At 42.0% G+C, this 21,605-nt stretch overlaps 1 protein-coding gene across 8 annotated transcripts in view; it reads left to right on the top strand.

Moving 5' to 3' along the window:
- Positions 1-21,605, top strand: part of ANK3 (ankyrin 3) — a 208,866-nt gene that overhangs the window by 183,970 nt on the left and 3,291 nt on the right. For 5 of the 8 annotated variants that reach the window (XM_076339316.1, XM_076339315.1, XM_076339314.1 and 2 more), the window contains 7 exons: positions 509-652; positions 3,589-3,676; positions 5,702-6,080; positions 9,775-9,873; positions 18,186-18,269; positions 18,393-18,452; positions 20,259-20,351. In XM_076339316.1, the coding sequence (XP_076195431.1) occupies positions 509-652; positions 3,589-3,676; positions 5,702-6,080; positions 9,775-9,873; positions 18,186-18,269; positions 18,393-18,452; positions 20,259-20,327 (923 nt within the window). In that variant the 3' untranslated portion in view covers positions 20,328-20,351. Of the gene's footprint in view, positions 1-508; positions 653-3,003; positions 3,677-5,701; positions 6,081-9,774; positions 9,874-18,185; positions 18,270-18,392; positions 18,453-20,258; positions 20,352-21,605 lie in introns of all 8 variants that reach the window. The other 3 variants (XM_076339319.1, XM_076339318.1, XM_076339317.1) reach the window with 1 other exon arrangement.

Here is a 21,605-nt window from a genome sequence, read left to right as displayed (position 1 = left end):
TCTACTTTGATCTCTTTCACCATAAAAGTAATTTCCAGTATTACTGTGTTCTCGCAACAAGATTGCTGTAAAGGAGATTTCACGATGAACTGCATGAATGGCCTTACATGCATTATTACCTACATGGCTACCTATTCTTTTGTTCCTCGAAACAGAATGGTAAAAGGATTTTTACACTCCTTTTACGCTCCAGTAAAAGGATATTTTGTTTCAGTAGTAAGTAAATACATTCTTTAAGAACTCTCTGACCTTATTCTTTGTGTCTTTTGTGTTCTAATACAATTATACTTGGGGGAGAGGGAAGACTCTTAATAGATGTATATCTTGAGTAAGTAGGCAGCAGAATGACTACTTAGACAAATGATGGGGTTTGCTAGAACCAAAGGCATTGGGACAGAAACATATGACAGCAATTTATAATTAATGCAATGTGAATGTAACTGAGAAAGACGATTACAATGTCTTCTGCAATGCTGAACTTTTTTCTGACGTCTTATTTGTTTTTCAGCTGATGCCTTAACTTCTGTATTGACAAAAATTAATCGAATAGATATCGTCACCCTGTTGGAAGGACCAATATTTGATTATGGAAATATTTCAGGCACCAGAAGTTTTGCAGATGAAAATAACGTTTTTCATGATCCCATTGATGGTAATTGAATTCCATGGTCATATTTAGTTCAGTGATATGTCCAATAGTACAATAATGTTGTATAAACTAGACTTTAAAAACAGACAGTAAGTTCTATAGAAATAATTGGTTTTAATGTGAAGGCTTTTTCCTCTCCTAAAGCACATTCATGGTACGATACGTAGGTTGCACATAATTATCTCGAAGAATAAGCCCAGGATCCCACAAATATATGCCTGAGTAAGCTTGTTCCCATCAGCCTCAGTGTCAGTTGACAAGACCTGAATGTTTTTCTCCTGCAATAGTTGTGCTTTGAGGCTTGCCCATGCATATTTTTAATGTACTTGGTATTGCATGCTTTCCAAGTTACCTGGAAATACATATATTATTTGGCTTCCTGTCTAGATAAGTAACAGTAAGAATCCTTTGAAGAAAAAAAGAAGGAAGAACAAGTTAAAAAAAAAGTGCTTAGTAATTGCATAGAGTAAATTAATGTGCAATTTATTACTAAGCCTCTTTGAGACAAGTGAACATTAATTACTTTATGATTTTTCACTTGGACCATTTCTAAAATGGCAGTAGAAAAATAAGAAAATGTTTTATTAGTGCATGAAAGAATATCTTTTTCAGTCTACTAATGGGTAAAGTTGTGTAGTAATTTTCACATGGAAGCTGTACCAACTGAGAACAGAATTGTGCAGGTTAATTTTGAGCCAGATTAAAAGGATAAATGAAATTCTGCTTGTAGAACAGAATTGCCATAAGTATACTTATTTTTATCAGTATGTTGAAGATGCTAAATGTTGTTGTCTTTCTTCTTTTAAATGTTAGTTAACAGGCACTGGGTTACTACATTCTTTACTTTGATTTTTGTCACATGTATTATAAATAGCTCCTTAAATAAGATTTTTCTTTTGTAAGTAACATTTCCTTTGCCTTTTGTAATTTGTTCAAGTATGTATTGAGCTTTCTCTGTATTTTAGTAGGATTTTTTTTTCTTTAGAGCATATAAGCTCAGCGTACCTCCATTATTGAGCAGCATTGCTGGTCATTGAATCATTGCATTACAGAAATAATTTTCTGTTGACATTTTAAGAAAGTTGCTCTTGAAATGTTGCTTGTGCCTTTTAGTAGTAGCATCAATGTTTTTATGAAAAAATACGCTTCTCTGCAGTTGCTTTCTGTCTCTCCTCTCCTCTGAGCCTTCCTCAAGCTTCCTTTCCTCACCAAGACCAGACCAGACCACTTTTTCCTTTCTCTCAGCTGATTCAGGAAAGAAAACAACCAAACCGTGTTAATGCACCCCCCTTTGCAGGCAGCACAATGTCAGGTTAACCCCACGGCATATATTTTTTCCGTTTGTAGGTTACCCAACATATTATTTGCTGGAAAGCAAACTTCAGATTTTGTTGTCATTTTTATGTGTATATTCAGTTTAATCCTTTTGTATGGTTTTCCCATGTTTTCATCAATGTTTCTTTTCTTTTCTCTCTTTATTTGATCAGTGTATCTGATTGTTCCCATGTCACCAAGATCGCCTCACTCTCCAAGATCACCAAGAGCTCCTTACTCACCACAGTCCTCTCACCTGTATAACTTTACTGTACCTGAAATATTCATATAGCTCTCCCTTGTTGTGTTTGTGTTCTCTTATTCCTTTGTTAACTTCCTTTTTTTAGTTTTTTATCCTGCTGTGTATTTAGATCTACTATTCTTTAGTATTCTCATTAGGATCCATTTCTGTTCCTCGTTCTTTAACTATTCCATTCTTGTGGCTCTATGGTTAAATCGGGGATATAGGTTAGTAGCATTGTATTGCTGGTATTGTATATTTTTATATAAAGGTATATTAAAAATGTGGACCTGTTTTAGAAATAATACCTACTGACAAAAAGTGGCTGTCCTATGTTATGATCTACTTCTGTCTCTAAAATCTATTTATTAAACTTCCAAATTTAAAATAAAAAATAAAAACTGGGAAAGAAAGATTTACACAATATGGCTGCAAGACATTGTATTGGGTATAAAGGGACAACCACTCTTGTCCACATTTGATTTATTGCATGCTCATCAATCTGCTATAGCTTGAAAATGTTAAAATGGCTGCAAAAACAATTGCTGAAATCTTTACAGACTATATACAAAACAGTCAAACGTACTGGCTTCACTGTACTATTCACTGGCAGTACTCATTTTTTGTTCCATCTATTTAGGACAAAGTAAAGAAATCTATCAGAACTGCATTTGTTCTTTTATATGCCTGCACTTCCTCATACGTTTCATACTTCAAGTAATTCATGAATCATTTGACATTTGCTTATTTGTTGCTCCATGCTTCATCCCAGTCAGTCCAAATGTGCTGTCTTCCTTAGGTTATCCCACCATTCAAGTGGAACTGGAAACTCCCACTGGGTTGCGCTTCGTGCCGCCCACCCCTTTCCATCAGGACGATTTCTTTAGCGACACCTCTAGCCTAGAGTCACCCCTTAGAACTCCCAGTAGACTGAGTGACGTGTTAGTGACCTCCCAGGGACAAGTAGATGGTACAGCAGCAGCACCGCCAGTGGTGACTGAAGAAGACACTTCACTGGACGACAGCAAACTCGATTTCTCGGTGCCTAGAGAAGGAACACCTAAAGATATTTCCGTAGGCGAGAGCCAGTTGGAGGAAGTGGACCTTAAGGATTTTCCGCGGTATCTTGGTAGTTATGGCGGGATATCAAAAGATGCTAAACAAAGGCAGAGTGAAGAGACTAGTAAAACAGCAGTAAGGACTGAACAGCCTGAGAGAGAAAAGTCTGGTACTGATGAGGAGATGACGGAAGAAAAGCTTAAATCTCTGTTTGAGGACATTCATCTGGAAGAAGGAGCTGAGTCTGAGGAGATGACGGAAGAGAGAGTATGGTCAATTCTTAAAGGTGTTCAGCAAGCAGAACACGAAATGTCTTCAATTACAGGTTGGCAGCCTGACTCGCCAAGTGTCACCGAGCCACCGTCGTCGGGACGCAGACTAGGTGGTAGCCTGCTAGATCGCTTGGATGATAGGTGAGGATCTTTGTATAAGAGAGAGTGTGTGTGTGTGTGTGTGTGTGTAAGCAAGCCTTTCCATGCTGCTTTTACCTCCAGGAGCAGTGCTGAGGCTGCTGTTCTGCTATTCTATGAGAATATGTATATAAGCATATATATAGATGTATTTAAAAGAAAAAGTAATAATTGACTTAGTTTGGCCTCAGACATATTTGTCTTTAAAAATGTGTATTTATCAGGTTTCATTCTTAATACAGGTATTTCAGAATTAGTTTATATTATGTTTAGAGGATAATATTACTTCTCCTGTTCTTCATCTTGTGTATTTCCATTTTTCATTAATCTAAGTGATGCATAGATGTAACTGGAATTGAGGACTATAAAAGGTACATTATCTGAAACCAGGATACTACATTACTTTTATTTTTCGAGTACCTTTTTGGCAGTCGTCCTTTTCATTGCATGTCTTTGCCTTCCCTCAGGTAGTTGTTACTTTTTCCATAAGCCAATTTTTAAATTGTCACTGTTTTTATGACACTTACTTCAAGCGTGTTATGTCATGCTGATTTACTAGACTTTTAAAGAGATGAGTTACAAGGCATAAGAAGGTAAGAATGGTGATACCAAATCCATCTAGTCCCATATGTTGCCTCCCAGCAGTGACTGCAGAGGATGCTTAGGAAAGGAGGAGAGTGGACATATACGCTGTTTTCCTCTAGTACTTTCCCAGGCTCCACTTGCTTTCAGCATACCGACCTGCTGAGACGGATGCTTTCTACATATTTATCTTCAATGTATTTCTTTTGCATGAGCTTTTCCAGCCTCCCCTTGGACCTGCTTAAGCTTTCAACATTCACAACATGTGTTGGCATGTTCAGCCTTACTGGTACCCGCTGGGTGAAGAGCTTCTGCCTTCCTTTGTTTTGAACGTGGCTCCCATGATTACTAATTGAAGGAGCCAGGTCTTCATGAGCTGTAAATCAGCAGAGAATGATTATCTGCAGAGTGATCATTTGTCTGTTGGCAGTCTACATCCTTTGCAGCTTTGACTCAGGATGTTTTAAGGTTCCAGGTAGCATTAGATACTCTCTTATTGAATCCAGTGGGAACTCGGCCATTGATTTCAGCAAACTGATTGTCTTTCAGGACTGTAAAGCACTTGATCTACTGTGATTTCTGTTCTGTTAAGCAAGCAATGTTATTCTGCATTTTATATTGTGTTAAATTAGTAAAATAGATCACTTCTAGAAGTGAAAGGGCTTCCTTGAGAAGATAACGTATCCATAACTAGATGAATTCAATTTGCTATCTTTTATAAGAGTTTTGCCAGCAAATAGCTATAGTATTTTCATGTATACAGTCGTAGTGCTTATCTGAAAGCAAGCAAAAATGCAAAAGAGAAGAAAACCATGCATCAGAAGTGCAGGTTAAACCTGTCTGCAGGTACTCTGAGGCAAAATTTTGGTCAGCTTTCTATCTTGTAGTAACCTTCCTTGCCTTTGGCTTTGTGTATTACTGAAATTCTGCATTGTCTAAGGATTTATTTTCAGATACCAATATTTTTTAAAAGGCATGACTTATCTGGAGTACAGATATTGTAGTTTGGGGGAAAAATAACATTAATTGTTTGGTCATTACTGGTAATTGCACGGTAACAGGTACTTTCAGCACCTCCTTGGTTAGAGAGCAGGTTAAAGAATTAGTGCCTCAGGGATTTATCACGTGATTATACAAGGGAAATGGTAGGTTTTGTGTATTTTTCTTCCTCTCCCCCCCCCCCCCGGTGGAAGGGGATTAACATAAGACATTTGGCCTTCTTTCCAGTGTTCACCATATTCTTGCTGCTTCTGAAAAGATACCATGATGCAGAAGACAAGGCTATTAAATAGATTGATGTTTGCAAGCTGAATTTAAAATTTTACTTTTCTCTGTCTGAAACGTATGTGCTAAGAATGAAGGTTTAGCAAGAGGCTCGGTGCTTTGCCCTTCTGCATGTGATTTAAGCACTAAATGGCTGTTTATTCTTTTTTCTTGTTCTTGTAGCTTGGACCAATGTAGGGATTCTGTTACCTCATATGTCAAAGGAGAAGCAGGGAAGCCAGAAACAAATGGAAGCCTATCCGAATCCACAGCAGAGGCGAAAACTAAATCCTACATCCAGGAATCTTTAAATGATGTGGGAAAACAGAGTGACAAAGAAGCCCTGAAAACAAAGCCCCAAATTTCAGCTGGTACTGATGAGCAAACGTTATCATCAACAGCATATCAGAAATCTTTGGAAGAGACTAGCAAGCCAACAACAGAAGGCAACAAAACATCTGTGCCTGTCAGTGTGAAGAAGATGAGCTGGAGTACTTCTGAGGATGGCAAGCCAAGAACAAGCATCCAAGAGGAGGAGGGAGCAGTAATGTCTGAACAGAAGGTACAGTATGTCCTGTAATTATTAACTGTGTGAGGTGTCCCCATTGCTTGACATATTGCTTGACATTCATTTTTTGTAAGACTTGTAATGTTGTTTGTGACAGGGTTGCTTTTTTTTTTTTTTTAATGCTTCTTTATGCCTTTTCTATTTATTGCTAAACTAAGAAAAATGGAACTTAGTGGAAATTTATATTCTGTGGTGCGAATAGAATGAGGTGGAGTCGGGGCAGGCAGAGGAGTCAAGCAGGGCTGTATAATCCTCTGCCTGACTGGCCCCGAGCCCTGGGAGAGGTTAGAGCAGCTTCTGGGATCACCGTGCGGCATCGCTGGGGGAACAGGCCTCTTTCCTGCCCTGACATACCACTTGTGTAAACAGTGCCAAACAGCTCAGCTGTCTTCCATCTGTTTCCAGTTAAGGTGATGCCACTGGCTTCCCCTCTTTTTGTGACATTGAAGTGAGCAAAGAGATAGAGGGACTCTTCGGCCCCTATCCTGCTCCTTGTCCCCAACACCCCCTGCATTTTTTTCTGTTAATTTGCAGGAAAATAAATTTTGGGTAGTTTTTAATCTCCTCCTTATGATTTTTGTTTCATGGCCTTGTTCATCCCAATTCTAAAGTGCATCCAGCCAAGAGGAATCAAAAGATTTCCAAATGTGTAAAACACTTTTCCAGGTGGTGGTTCTTTCTTAAAATACCGCGGAGGGGCTCCCCTTCATTTCTACCTTGCCCGGCTTGCGCATCCTTAACTGCAGAACCTCCGTTATGAGTTGTTTTCTGACGATGAAGATTTTAATAGCTTTCTCAGTTGCTTATACTTATTTCCCAGAAGCTTAAAAGTAAAGTTGATTCAAAGAATGGCTTATAGCCCTGTAGCTGCGTGCACCTCACGCCCCAGCAGCAGGAGGGTTGCCACGGAATAGACCACAGGGCCAGCAGGGAACCAGGCTGAAAAAGGGTATTGCAGAGTTTCTTCTACATTCCTCTCTCTGCTGAGATTGTCTTTTCCTGGGTGTAATACAGGAGGAGATTATAACTTCTGGAAGCGAGGTGTTTCAGTAGAATTGCTTCTACATGATATAGCCTTTTTTTTTTTTTTTATTGTAGCACAATAAAAATGTTGGCTGTGGTAGGCTGCAATAAATCATTCAGGTTTAAATTAGTTCATTTTAAACTATTCTTTCAATTATACAACCAAGAGTTCTTTTATTAGATGGTAACGTAATCAGTCTCAGCAGTTATGCAGCATATGATTGTTATTATCTTGTTATTAGTTCGTGACACAGTTGAAGCAGCGAAGATCTTTCCTAATGTTCACTAATTACTGGAATACTTAAAAAATGTAAGTAAAAGCCTTCTGCAAATCCAGTTAAAGGCAGATGGCAGAGTTCCTTTAGTGTTGGTAGGCTTTGGGGCAGACCTCAGGCTGTTATTATTATGCTCAGTTTAAACGCAGGGATAAGCGTAGATGCACACTGTAATGTTCTGAGGGTGTGCAATAATGCTGCGCTTCCCCCTGTGGATTCCCATCAGTAAGAAGATAAGTTGTCATCCACTTTTGTGTTCTCTTAACTTTTGGATATCCCATCTGGATTGGGAAGAATAAGCGTATGCTTTTCTTATGCGTGCTTTTTGCACTACTTTTGCTTTATGTAAAGGGTGATAATCTTATCTTCTAAATAACAAGTCTTTTTATAGACATGATCTTTGAATAAAATGGTATCAGAAAATAATGTGATTTCTAACCGTGGGTGTCTCACAAAGCCTGAATGGGTAACAAACTAGCGTTTGTTAGAATGACAACAAGAATTGCTTCTAATATCTTGTCGATATTTCTTCAAGAATATCTTCTAATGTAATTTGAAGTCAATAGTTTAATTACTAACACAGTCCAATTCCTGGTGACACATTTCATGTGCTGTCATGAAAACAGAAAGAGAATTTCAACTGCAGTCTTTCTGCAAGGCATTCTTCAGAAATGCTCCATAAAGAGAAAAGTATGGAAGAAAGAGATTTATTTTTGCGGAAAGAAAGGAGGAACAAAATAAAATTAATTCCCAAAGTAAGAGATTTTTTCTGTGACCCATTGGGAAAGAGCTAAGAAGCAATAGTCATTCACGTGCAGGGTGAGGGCTGCGTCAGTGTTTTGGCACACAGTTTGCAACAAGAGATAAACTCAGACAATTGATACTGGGCTGCTGACATGGATGAAACAAATTGCTGGCCTCATCCCAAGCCCACGTAAATGCCCAAAAGCTTACAAAAGCAGTGCAGTGACTGTGTAGGCCATATAATTCTCTATGAATGCTCAAGCATCAGATTCCAGTGATCTTTTTAAATGAGAGGAGCACAGCACAGTTGCTCTATCATCCCAAAGAGGATGATGTCCACCACCTGGTTGAGGTGACTCCTAGTGTCAGAATTCCATCACAAATAAACCACTTGAAGCTGTTCATTAATAATAACTCTTCCTCCAAAACCTTCGTGCCCTCTGGGAATCTTCTGCTTCTTGTTACTTCTTCAGGATAGGGTTGTATTATAATTTTTTTAATATATATTTGGCTAGCATCAGAGGACAGCAGGAGACTTTACACACAGATGAATACTGTCATCCTGCCCTAAATGCTTTTTGTTATATAGTCCTTTTTCTCCTCCACCCACCTATGCCTACTCTTATTTTACACATCATTTCTGAGAAATGCTTCTTGTTTGGGATGTCTTGGACCAGATTCAAAAAGAGAAACAGAAATGCAGTTAGCAATCTCCACTATTCATTACTTTAAAATCAGTTTTGGGCTGTCATTGAGTAATTGTAGAGAAAATTTTCAAATTTCTCTATTCAGAGAAAGGCTGGTTCAGCCAAACATCATGTGAGAAGGGCCTCTGCCCTGTGCCCATCACATACATAGTATGAAGCCCTCTGCCACGCATATGCACACAGAGCTGCTCAGCCCCAAAGCCAAGGAGCTCCTTGGGTTTCGGAGCGGAAAACATTGGGGCTGTCAGAGGGCGCCAGGACAGAGTAGACGCCTGCGTGCGGCTGTGGTACCTCCTGGCACCAAGCTGAGACCAGCATCAGGCTGTTCCCCCTCGCCCTGAGCTGAGGTCTACCAGTTCCCTTCTTAAAAAATGCAGAGTGATTGTACTTCACGCTAGTTTTGCTACTTAAAAGCAGATAAATACTGAGCAGGAAAGCCATTTACATGGAGAAGTCCTTAAAAATGCTTACTTACCATCTTCTTTGTGGAGGTGCTCCACTGAATCTTTCTGTGTGACTGTTGTCTTTCTTTATGTGGAAATTCACTTCCCATACCTTGTGAATCCATATAGTTTGTTTGAAACATTAATTTTTGAGGAGAAGCAGTTATGACAAGGGTTTTTTGTACACACAATTTTTAACAACTATGTAAGATTTAGAAACTCCGCAGGTCAGATGCATTCCAAATACCATTTTCTAAGACTTAAGAGCTGCTGAGATATTCCTTACCTGCTATACTTATCAAGCTACAGCATGCCAAGGAGCAAAAAGGTCTCCTCCCACGATATACTTTAAGAGCAAAACTGCAAGTCATAACATACATAATAGAGACAGGAAACACATTGTCCATGATAACCTCTGTTTTCTTCTTCTAGTCCTGTTCAGCATGTTCTGTCTTGTAAATGTGCTGTTCAAATGTACTAAAACTGCATTTATTAGGAATGTAGTGACAGTGACAGTGAGATTGAGAGTGATTCGAGCTCAGATGAAGAGCAGAGAATTACTACAAGAGTTTATCGACGGCGGTTGATTCTGAAGGTATTTTGTGATTTGCATTCCTGAGGCGATGTTGGCATGGACGTGGGTTTGGACTGCTGTGTCAGAATGTCAGTTTTGGCATACTGGTGTGCTTTCCATTGCCAGTATGTATTTATAACCAAATGCTAGGTGGCCTTTCCTCGCTTAACCCAGAGGTTTATGGTTGTCTTCTGCTGGAAAACAACTGTGCTGCATGGCATGTTGTGTCCTTCACTGCCACTGTTCTGCATGGCATCTTAAAGACTACAGCTAGATGCAGTGTGTTGGTCTGATGTAGAGCAAAATGAATTGCAGACAGATATGGGTGACAATTTTTTTTTCCTTTTTTCTATTTTCTTAAAAAAAAAATCCAAATTACAAGTTAAAAAATTGCAGGAATGTATGTGAGTGGGATATAGGACAGTATGAGCCATGTACTCTGGTTGAAAATTGTGGTCCCTAAGTGCTTAATGTGTTCTGGAAAACCTCCTCAAAACAGCAGATGATCTCGATTTAAAACCTACCAAAGTTAATAAGAGTTTTTGTATTGCGTTCAGTAGGCTTTATTTAGTACATTTATTTACAGATGGCCTTTATTTACAGCACAATATACTTTATATACTGATAACAATGGCATAGTCATACAAATGATTGCATTTGCCCTTGTATTTTTTCTTGTATGGTCATATAGTATGGCATTATTTGCCCGCAGCATATAGCATAAGAAATGAATTCTGCGTCGGAAACGGTTATGTTAATCCCCCGGTAACTTACAGGATTTATTAGATTCGTATTAGAAAATCATGTAGTCAAGCCATGAAAAAGACAGCCAGCCACCATAGTGCTATTACAGCACTAGCTGAGTTTGCCTAAGATGTAATTGTTACTTTAGGAATGATTTGTGACACTCTGATTGCACATATCTATATCGCTGTTATTTGCATGCTTTGTGGAGAAGAGTATGCATACAGGCACTGCACCTTTTGTATAATGTGGATAGCAGATAGGCTGCTCTGCACAGCTACTGATCTCTCTAAGATACAGACAACTTTTGGAAAAGGCAGGATGACATTTCTGACTGTCTTCACCCTGAATTTCTTCAGTATACCAGTCGTGCTCCCGTTCAGGACAAGGCAGGAATTGCAAAAATGAGCTCAGTAGAAGTGAATATTTTGTCCGATACCTCATCTTTACAGGCGGAACCTGCTGCCTTCCATGAAAGGCCCTGGGCAGGTCGGGGTATAACCCTTCATCAGTAATACCCTCTGCAGATAAGACATGACTGGTCAGAAATAGAAATGTGGTTTCTGTTTTCAAACGGGGCAGGCAGCCCGTGGGTGATTACAGACCCTCAAATGCTGGAAGAGCGTTTCTGGTAAGACATAAGTATCCATGTGCTGAAAGCTTTAAAGGCTGCATAGTTGGCCTGTGGCTGAGGTCCCCCACCCAATTTATGTCTGAACTATTTTAGTGTCCACTGGTTTGGAGTCAGGAAATGTCAGAGTAGAAAAGAGAAAGTATATAAAAGGCAGCCTTCACTTCTTTCCAAGTACATCCGCTGTGTTTAGAGAAAGGCATAGAAAATTGTTTTTAAATGTGCTGGTATAATGTGGGGTTGAACTTTTAACAGAGCAACAATAAAGCAGCATATATAGTGTTGTAATCCGCAGCTAGTGCAGAGGCAGTCGGGAGGGTGCGTGGTGAGTGGAGGCGGCTGAACCTGCTCTGTTGGGAACGTGTCTGATCTGAACTGGATTAGAGCTGTACCTGTCTCTCGATTAGAAAATACATGTGATACTTCTGTCATTTTCTGATGATTTATAGCTTCTTTTTTATCCCCCACTCTGCATCTCAAGACAAGCTTAAAACAGAACAAGAAAAATTTTCAAAGCAGCGATCATCAGGCCTTTTAGAGAAAGAGTTTGATAGTGGAAACAACAATTTCCATAGGTATTTTGATCAGGTAAAGTTCATGAAATAGCGGTATGAAATGGAAGAATCGAGTTTTAACATTGGTAGGGATCTGGACTTTAATTTCTGCATATTCCTGGGAGCAGAGGTTCCGTTTGGGTGAACTGCAGTCACAGCGAGAGCATGCACAAGCTGAGGAACAGGTCCTCGTTCGGGGAAGAGGTCTCAGGATGTAGTGCTCAGAGGCACAGAGCAGCACTCTCAACCGGCGGAGCAAAAATAACTCCCGTGTTTCTGCTGCAGGGCCCTGAGCAGCAGCCTGGAGCAGCAGGCTCTCTCCCGCCAGTGCCCGAGTGCCCAGCGAGCGAGTGCTGTGCCCGACCCCGCAGCCCCAGTGCCCCTCTCTGAGGCTCGCACTGAGCGGGCCTGGCATTGCTTGCACGGAGCAGTAGCGAGAGGGGATTCGGGCTCTCCTACTCCTGTGTTTTCTGACATTCCTGGCTAGCCAAATAGTTGTTAAGGGGCGATGCAGAGTAGGAGGCATTTTCCTTCCAGCTCTCTCGTCCCCCAGGCAGCAAGCCTGCCACACACTGACAATGAAATGCCCAGTGCTTTTCTGCAGTCATGCCTGGACCAGGGCAGTACTTATCCTGTACCGATTTACGTTAGGTTACTTAGGAGCCAGCCCTGGAAATCTTTGTCAAGTTTGCATTTTCTGGAATAAAAAAAATGGTTTCAACATCTGAAAAACCTGGGCACAGGCTTCATAAGTGGATGGCAGTGCTTGCCCGTGCTGTGACCCCACTCTGCTGGCTTGTGCCAACAGCAGCAGTGGGGAGGGGACGGCGGTGCACTTGGAGGTTCCGCTGGGCAGAGCTGCACATGGGATCTGTGTTGTTTTACCGTAGCATATATATTCATTACTGCCTGCATGTTGCATTAAAGCAACAGAGGTACTCACGTAGCCTGCAGGGATAAAGTTTGGTAACGCCAAAACCTTGAGGATAAATTGAGTCCTATGGAAAAAAGACTTTGCTATGTGCCTCCACAGCTATTGTCAGGGCTGAATTGCTTCATTACCTTTGTTCTTCTTTCCCAACTTGTTTTTCCTTTCAGTGCCATTCTGCATTATTGCTAACACTATTATTTCCGTTTAACTGCTACCTTAGTTCTCTGTCCTGGCCCAAATATGGAGAAAGGCTTTTCTCTCCCCCGGAGGTATTTTCCCAGCAGGCCGAGAGCTGAGTCCTGTCAAGTGTTCAGCACTCTCGAGCACATTCCCATGGGATTTAGCACTTAGAGGGCTGAGCCCATAAAACCAGACAAGCAAGGACTGATGCCCATTTCCACATGTAATAGGATCGTATTCTAACCTCAAGGTAGTGCAGATGTTTTTGGTTTTGCTTCCTTTCCCCTCTTCTGTTCACATGGCGGATTGACTGGGGGGGGGGGGGGGCATTGCAAAAGAAACGGGTTTTTATGGTAGTGCAGGAATGCGAGCAATTAGCACACAAGGGAAAAATAAGAGTTCTGCCACAATGTGCACATTCAGAGCCTGATCCAAAGCTCCTTTTATTCAGTCATGACAGAAATCAGTGTCTAATTTTTCATGCTTTTTCAGAGGTTGTTAAATCTTTCATGGGTACAAATTTTTGGCAAAAACTGTTTAGTAAGATTCTTGCCAAAAGGTTTATGGTAGAATTTTGTAATGGAAAATAAAATAGATTTCTAGGCGGGGGTTATTCAAATCTGATGTCATTTTGTATCTTGTACTTTTGTTATTTCTTGCCAATTTTTATTAAAGATTTATTCGTCTCTTTCCGTGCATTTTGCCCATGAAACCCTCCATTACTGATTGTGGAGAGTTTGGTTCAGCCTGCACTGGAGGAGTGGCATGGGAGCCTGAGCAGCAGTCAGTCAGAACTAGAACCAGCAGCTTTTGTGATCTTATTGTTCAGAGGAAACTTATTTATGGAAAGGGAGAATGTGGCCATCCTGTAGGTGAGAAGAGTTCAGGGCCCGTGCCCCACATAAGGCACATGGGAAGCATTTCCATTTGTGTATTCAGCTGTGTGCAGCCTCTCCACTGCAGTCCCTGCCAGGCTGGGAGAGCTGCAGAATTGCTCTGCTCTGTAAGTGCCCTCATTCCGTCTCACCCTGGGAGGGACTGGCAGGGTCGGAGCTGCTGGCCTCAGTAACATAACACAGAGGTAAATTAAAACACAGACTACAAGTGCTGTTATAAGGTCTGTTCATCGTGTTGTCCTCCATGCAACAAACAACAGACCTATGACCCAGCTCCCAGTATTGGACTATACTCTGCCCCATTTGCGGCACCGTTTCCTTCCAGGTCTCCTTGGCTTGCCTGTTGGTTTGTTGGATGGTTTTTTCCCCCCGTGTGGCTTGAGCAATACATCTGCAAACAAGTAAGTACAGACTCAGCACAGACACAGGCGGAGAGTCGTGGCATCTGATGAACAAGGTTCTGAGCAGGCAGAACTCACTAATGAAAATGACCTTAATGAAAGATGTTTGTTTCTACCGCCACTGCCACAGAGGCTTGAGACCCCAAGGAGACCGAGGCACAGCTGCTGTTTATGCATTACAAGAATGTGATCTTGAGACTGAAAGGATTATGTTTTGATGGTGGCTTAGGCCAGTAAGGGAAGAGGTCTGAGCACTCTGTACAGCTCCTGTTCCCATTGCAGCATTGCCCCTGGTCTTTGGCAAAATTAAATATTTAGGATCTTTCCATCTTGCTTATTTCTGTCTGTTTTTAAATTCCTTTTTATCCATCTGGGTAAGAGACATGCAGCCGCACCTTTTTTCTCCACTGTTACAACAACACTAGCCGTATAGGAGGAATAAAAGGGACTATTATCCCTCTAGTAACAAAACAAACATGAAAGAAAACCAGAGCTCCGACAAATCTGCAGTGAACTTTGGCACAATACTGCAGCACCGACTGTATAACTTCATTTATCTGGAGGTTCCTGGGAACACCCATAATCTGCAAATAACTGTTAAGAAAATCAGTGGAGCTGGCAGAAGACTTTGAGGAAGCTGCTCTTTGCTTCTCCTGCCCTGGAGAGCAGCAGAGAGAGGATACCAGCTGGTTTTGGCAGGACTACACTCCAGTGAGCAGGGTGACATTAAAGCACTCTGCTTTGCAAAGCTTCCTGGCATGTTCTGGGGCTGAGGCTTGTAGACTGCAGCCTTTGTATGGTTTAGTCCCAGGGATATAACCGAGTTCCCAGTAATCACGGTATTAAGTTTTCTCCCTGCCTTTCTAAAGCTCTTGGTATTGTGACAGTGATTTCGACTGGTCAAGGGTAAAATGAAGCCCACATAAGTATGATGCAGCAGAACGAATTTTATTCTTTAGCTGTGATGCAGATGCACCAGCTTTGTGTTTAAAAACAGCTTTTGTTGACAAGGTCATCTAACGTGCCATTCTAACCCAAAGCTGGTTTGAGATCTGACAAGTAAAACTGCCAGTGGGTAAGGGGTTTTTTTCCTAGCAAACATCCGTCTTTATAACTGCATAGGATTAGAAACGTCAGTAAATCAGATCTACCTCCTGCCGATTGTGAGCCCTCCTGCAATTTGTTTAACTACCCACCAGCAAGAGAATTGTGAAAGCTGGATTTCATGTGTGCTGACTGCTCAGTATTTACAGCATTTATCCTTAAACTGTGCTTAAAGGAGCATGTAGCTAATTAAAAACCAAGATTCACCATACTTTTAAAACTGCATTTTCTTCCAAGAGACATCTTTCAGTGCATCAATACATTTTTCATTTTAAAGCTGAACAAAGTAATTCTCACTAACTTGTTTTAAGGAATAACCTTACTCATAGCAGCAGTAAGGAGTCAAAGGACCAGTACACGCAAGCAGTATTGGCGTGCCAAGTAGTCTGGTGACCTTGCTACTGGCCATGTTGTTTTATTTCTGTTTTTCATGGTTTTTATTATAGTGGCTTTGGAGATCCTGTTCACGAGAGGGAACCTCTCCGTAGCTCTGTGTTCCATGGGGTGGGAGGAATGTCTGGGCGAGGGTTCCCTCCTGTCCCTTAGGGCACCGCACGGGAGCCCGCTGGGGAGTCTCTCAGCCCATGGGTGAGAGGCCAGGAAAGAAACTGTGCAGCTGGTTCCTCATCTGCTATGCTTCTAATTAAAGTATTAAATCTCCAGAATCAGTATTTCCCCCTGTTTCCTTGTGGCTAGGAAACCCCATAGGTTTCAGTTCCCAAAACCTTTACCCAATCATCGCGCCCCTGCCAAAGCAGCGGTCCCTGTGCCGTTCTCATTTCTGCTGTCTCGCTCATGAGAAAGGAAGGAGCAGGCTGCAGTCATTGGGGCACCGCTCACCAGGGGGGCCAGCCTCTTACTTCCCTCCTGCTGCGCATAGCCTGATGTCGGTGCTTGGGCAGGTATATAATTTCTCCTTCCCGTGACCCCTCAGCAGAGTCCTTCTGGGGAATGAATTGTATGGGCCCAGCCCAGGCTTCCTCTGAAGGCTTCAGCAGCCGTTTGTTCTGCCGTGCTTCTTGTAGGGATGCCACCGTTCCCAGGCCTGGGGACCTCAGCTAGGTCCCTTCAGCCCCAGGTGTATCTCAGACGCCGGACCTCATCCTTACGTCCCTATGCAGTGACGTCCGCCTGGCTGTGGAGCCTGCCCTTCTCTCGGTGATGCTTCCTGAAGCATCAAAATTCAACAAGTTTTACAGTTTATATATAGCCTGTGACAGCGTGGGGGGAAAGACGTGTAAAATGTCCGAAACTGCTTAATTACTTAATTAGCAAGTGGTGATTTCGATACAGCTTTCAATATGAAATAAGCAAAAATTCTGCACTTCTGAATAATGACGAATGCTGATCGGGGGCTCCGTTAGCGGCAGAGCTGCGGCACTCTGCTCTTCAGTACTCCCCTCTGGTTTCTGCCTACTGCAGTCCCTCTAAAGCAAGGAAAATGGAAAAGCTTGGCTATAGAAAAGACAGCAAATGGCTTGTAAACAAAAGGAAAGGTTTATTTGGTTTAGAGCTTAGAAATAGCATACAAACCTAATGTTATAATGTACATATTGAAAAAGCTGTGTTTGTAGGGAAAATTTTTAAAAAAATAAACATGGCATCACTGTATTTATTCGTTATAGAGCAGTGCCAGGAGCTTATGTAGACAGCTATGTAGCGTATAGACCACAGTAAATAGGAATTATATTTGCCCTGCTGCTTAGTACATGGAAGCATTATGAAAGTTTGATGTTGAGCTGTGATAATCTCATTACAAATATTATTTTGTTGTTGATATTGATATAACATGTTTTATACAATGTTTCTTTCTGCTTCCTCTCTCTAGTTGCCATTTTTTCCATAGTGTGTTGAGGGTGAGGGGAAAAGAAAAGTTTTAAGGATTTTGTTTGTTTGTTTGTTTAAAGGGTTATTCATTTATGTGTGGAAATTTTTCATATGTAGGCCAGCTACATTATGATTATATTTGTTTCGTTTATATGAAATAAATAAGCACAGACAATGGATATTTTTGAAGCATCAAATGCAGTGCTTGCTTCAGCACCCAGGTTTGGAAACATGACTTTATGATGTAAAATCGTCAGAGTTCTTCTGGAACATAAGTTCATGACTGCCAGCTAGCCTTAGACTCCAAAGTAACGTCATTTATTTAGAATTCGAACAATAATTCTTGTAGTGGTATTACGTCACTAGCATAGCAGTTAGGAAACTGCTTTTACATTTATTTACACTGGTCCTACAAACTGCTGGTACTACAAGAAGCGATGGCTGGAGTCCTGCCGATCTCAGTAAGTCGTGCACCAGGCTGCTGAGGCTGCTCGGCAGGTTGGCAGGTGTTACCGTGCCAGGAAAAGAGTCACGTAAGATACCTTTCTCCATTTTGTAAATGCTGAGAAGTCTTGTCTTTTGTGCGTGTGTTTAAGATTTTGTGTTTAGCAAGCTATAGGCAGAGCTGTCTTTTTAAATCCCCAATTTCCCCCACCTTATTCTGCTATTAGACCATGTTTCTGTGTGTGCTGAGCACTGAGAAGCTGTGAAAAGCTAATGGATGTCTGGTTAGAGATTCTATCGTCATGAATTTGTGCCTCCGTCTCATAGGACTCAGACTGACCGCAAGATGATTTGTTGCCCAGAGAGCTTCATGTCATGAATTAGTTAATAAGAGCAATGTGCTAGAAGCTCACTACAGGCTTTAAGGACACATTCTGTAGAATAAATGCACAGGTATTGGCATGCTAAATGAGCAAGGCTTCCATACTATTTGTGTGACATAAAGCAAACTGCTACATAAAGTTGAAGCTAGCATGTGCTTGTTGCTTGGATTGGTGTGGAAATATGTGTGGGTTTGGCAGAATATAGGCTATATTGCTAATCTTATAACACGTTCTTTAGGGTGAGGAAGCAAAAAACATTCCTGGTGAATCTGTAACAGAGGAACAGTTTACCGACGAAGAAGGCAACGTCATCAGGAGAAAAGTAATCATGAATTACATCACTGCTCTGAGTCTTTGCATTCAAGTAACTTCTTTAAACATACTTTCTCCCTTTAGAATCTAGGGGGAAAAAAAATCAATACTTTTCATGTATTGCTTCCCACAGATCACCCGGAAGGTAGTAAGACGCGTTGTTATCCCCCATGAGAGGAAAGTTGGTGAAATGGTAATGGAACGGGGACTACCAGGAAATAACAGTAGACACAGAGGGTTGTGTTGACTGCTAGAAAGTGCTGCTAAAGGGCTGGAGGTTTGCATTTAACAAGAAGCCTTGGCAAAGTGCAGTGCTTGCGGTTATTGACAAGTTGTGCGTGTGGGTAACGGGGCAGGGGTCTCTGTGCTGTGTGCGGGCAGGAGCTGCGTCAAGGGGGCCCAGCTGAATTATGTCGGCACAGAAGCATTAAGGGCTGTTTCTGTATAACAGGCAGCAGGCTTAAACCATAGGTTTGGGGCCTGTTTTGTGCCATCAAGATGAGCCATGTCTGTGGGTTTGGTTAAGCCCTTGCAGAATTTGTGCCTTACACCCATAGGTGTAGTGTGTTGCTTTTTTCACCAGCCCAAAGGAATAAGCTGCAGTCTGGTCCCCACCAGCCCCTCGCTCACCTGCGTAATACCCCTATGCTAGTGACTGAGGGTTTGCAGGATTCAGGGCAACATGAACATACCCAAGCAATGGTACCCTTTACAAGCAAGCACCAAGACAGGATTTTGTCCCTGGCAATTAAAATTGGAAGTGCTTCTGCAGGGCTGGACCGTGCCCAGTTTCAGAACCCCCCAAAAGAAAGGAGGGCAGCGGGAAGGGCAGGCCTGTTGTTCCCCAGCACACCCCAACCCCTCTTGCAGGGGTATGGGCAGGCTGCACCTCGAGCTGTCCTCTGTCCCAAGGAGGCCTCAGGGGAACGGGCAGCACCTCTGGAGACAAATGGCTTCAGGGGAGCTCATGCCTTGTTCCCCAGTGCATGGGCCTGGGAGGTCTTTGCTCCAGTAAAGTTGTCATTGGGGTTAATGGAATTTTTGTCTGAGTGAAAACAGATTCAGAAACAAAGATAACCTTTATCTGCTGATAATAAAAAAAAAAAAAGGAAAAGAAGGGGGGGATGACAACACAGAAATAGGAGAGTCGAAACAAACATATTTCCATCTCCTCTTTCGTAGTCCTTTATCAGGGAAAAAATAAATCCTGCCCAGCAAAGAGGAAACATTTTCAATTTGCTGCACCAGATTAGATTAGTCGAAAACTACAAATAGTTACAAATACATCGATGCAGATCACCCAAGGGGTAAATTCTGCCGATAACCACACATAAACAGATGCCTTTCTCTGATGTGAATGAGGCTTGTGATTACTGGAGTATTTATTTTTAGATGATTATTGAGCTACTTCTAATGAGCAAAGAGGAACTTTATTTTGGGGTTTGCTGTTTTAAAGACACTGAAACCTGCAATGCTTGTCACTGTCATTGGTTTTACTTCTGCGCTGCTTCAGTGGTGGTTTTTGCTGGCTTTCTTCCTCCTCCCTTTATTCCATTACTAACCTGCTCCCTTTAAAGCACAGACGTTGTGAAACATCATAACAGCAGCCATGGCCTGTGCTGTTGGAAATGTCCGCCAATCCTGGCTGACCCGAGAGGCCAGTTGGGAAAGATGATTTTCCTTGACGGTGGCGCTGAACCCCCCTGCAGTTGATGGCAGGGGCTCTGCTGAGGGCTGCCAGTCGAGCACTCTAGCCCAGGGGTCGTGCTGAAATTGTAGACCTCTGTTTTCTACCTGAAGATGATATTTCAGGTCTGTGCTTTTGCAGCTCAGCAGAGTGGATAAGTAGATTGTGTATATCTCTGAAGTGAAGCATTAATGTTATTTAACTGCTTTTTACTTATCCTGTTACAGCAAAATGTGGAGCCTGTTTTGGAAGCAGGTTTATAATTACAAGCACTCTGCAGACTATGTTAATGTTTATACTTTTCCTTTAAAGCAGGGAGAAGCTTATAAGGTTAAGACAAAGAAAGAAATCAGACACGTGGAGAAGAAAAGTTACTCGTGAAAGCTGAAAGCCGACCACTGAACGGTCAGTGTGATCAATTTTCTTCCATTGCTAAAGCGTTTTGCCAGCACAGCGCTGCGCAGCACGGGGGCTAGCACCTGAGCTGCTCAACGGCTTGCCTCTGCTACCTTGACATTGCTTTTGAGCTGCAAAGCTGAATAGATGGCCCTTGATCTTGTAAGCAGAAAATGACCTTGAGTTCATGTATAGAAACTGACCTTTACTCCTTGGAACATAAAGCAAAGCAATACTGACCCACGTGTAAGATTTTTGGGAGTTTTACAAAGTCTAGTGTTTGTAATCCACGACACTTTCTATTCCTAAAAGTCAACTTAAACACAAATAGTGAAGGAGCTGCACACAAGTAAATCTACTGGGAGTGAAAGGCTTCTTCCACTGTCATGCATGTGATCTGAGGGCAGTTATGCAAGTCAAAGTCCTTGTAAGAGCCAGTGAAGTGTCTCAATATTTGCCAACAAATAATCCTTACCAACTGTTTCTTGTGAATTTTATTGATCCAGCCTTAACGATTGTAATAAAACAGCAGCTGACAGTATAAGGGTTTCCCAAACTAAAACCAAATGCACAGACTAAGACACCCTTGCAGGGGCTCTGTAACGGCATGCCGGAGCACCATGAAGCCAGAGGCTGCTTTGTCTTGATCACATAGCTATAGTCACACAGCAAATGTGCCTGTAAATACGGGAGGAGCGAGTCTGTGTCTATCAACGCTGGTCAGTCAGTCATGGCTTCAAGTGCGTACGTTTACCATGTTCATGTCTTTTTTCTACTCAGAACTTTTCTTAGCTTTGGTGGGTTTTAGGAATTGGGCAGAGGAAGAGTTTATGAAGTGCAAGCCTATGTGTTATCCTTTTCCTATACATCTGGCATAGGATTGACTGTAGGTTTTAAGAACAGGATAAACAGGACCTGGAAAACGTACCGGATAGTGATGTGGAGGTAAAGGACAGAAGCAGAGTCTCTCCTGAGTCACTAGTCCCTTCTGACTGCTGCAATGTAAGGTAGCCCCTAAAGCCACCTGGCCATACGGGCTTTCTGTGCGTGAGAGTAGTGCCATTTGAGACCAGCGGCACTCGGTGTGTGGGATCTAGATGAGGGCTTTATGGGATCAAGCCCAAAGGACTGAGCTCTGCGAGGCAACTGGCGTGCTTTCAGCATCTGGTAAGCACCTACTGTGTCCACCTAACACGACCGCTGAATTCTTGCTTTTATTGAGAGCCCTCCCACGTGTGCTAATAGAATAATACCACTTCACGC

The sequence above is a fragment of the Aptenodytes patagonicus genome, chromosome 5 (genome assembly GCF_965638725.1).
Source record: "Aptenodytes patagonicus chromosome 5, bAptPat1.pri.cur, whole genome shotgun sequence".
Classification (NCBI taxonomy): Eukaryota; Metazoa; Chordata; class Aves; order Sphenisciformes; family Spheniscidae; genus Aptenodytes; species Aptenodytes patagonicus.
This window is presented reverse-complemented; position numbering and strand designations above follow the sequence as displayed.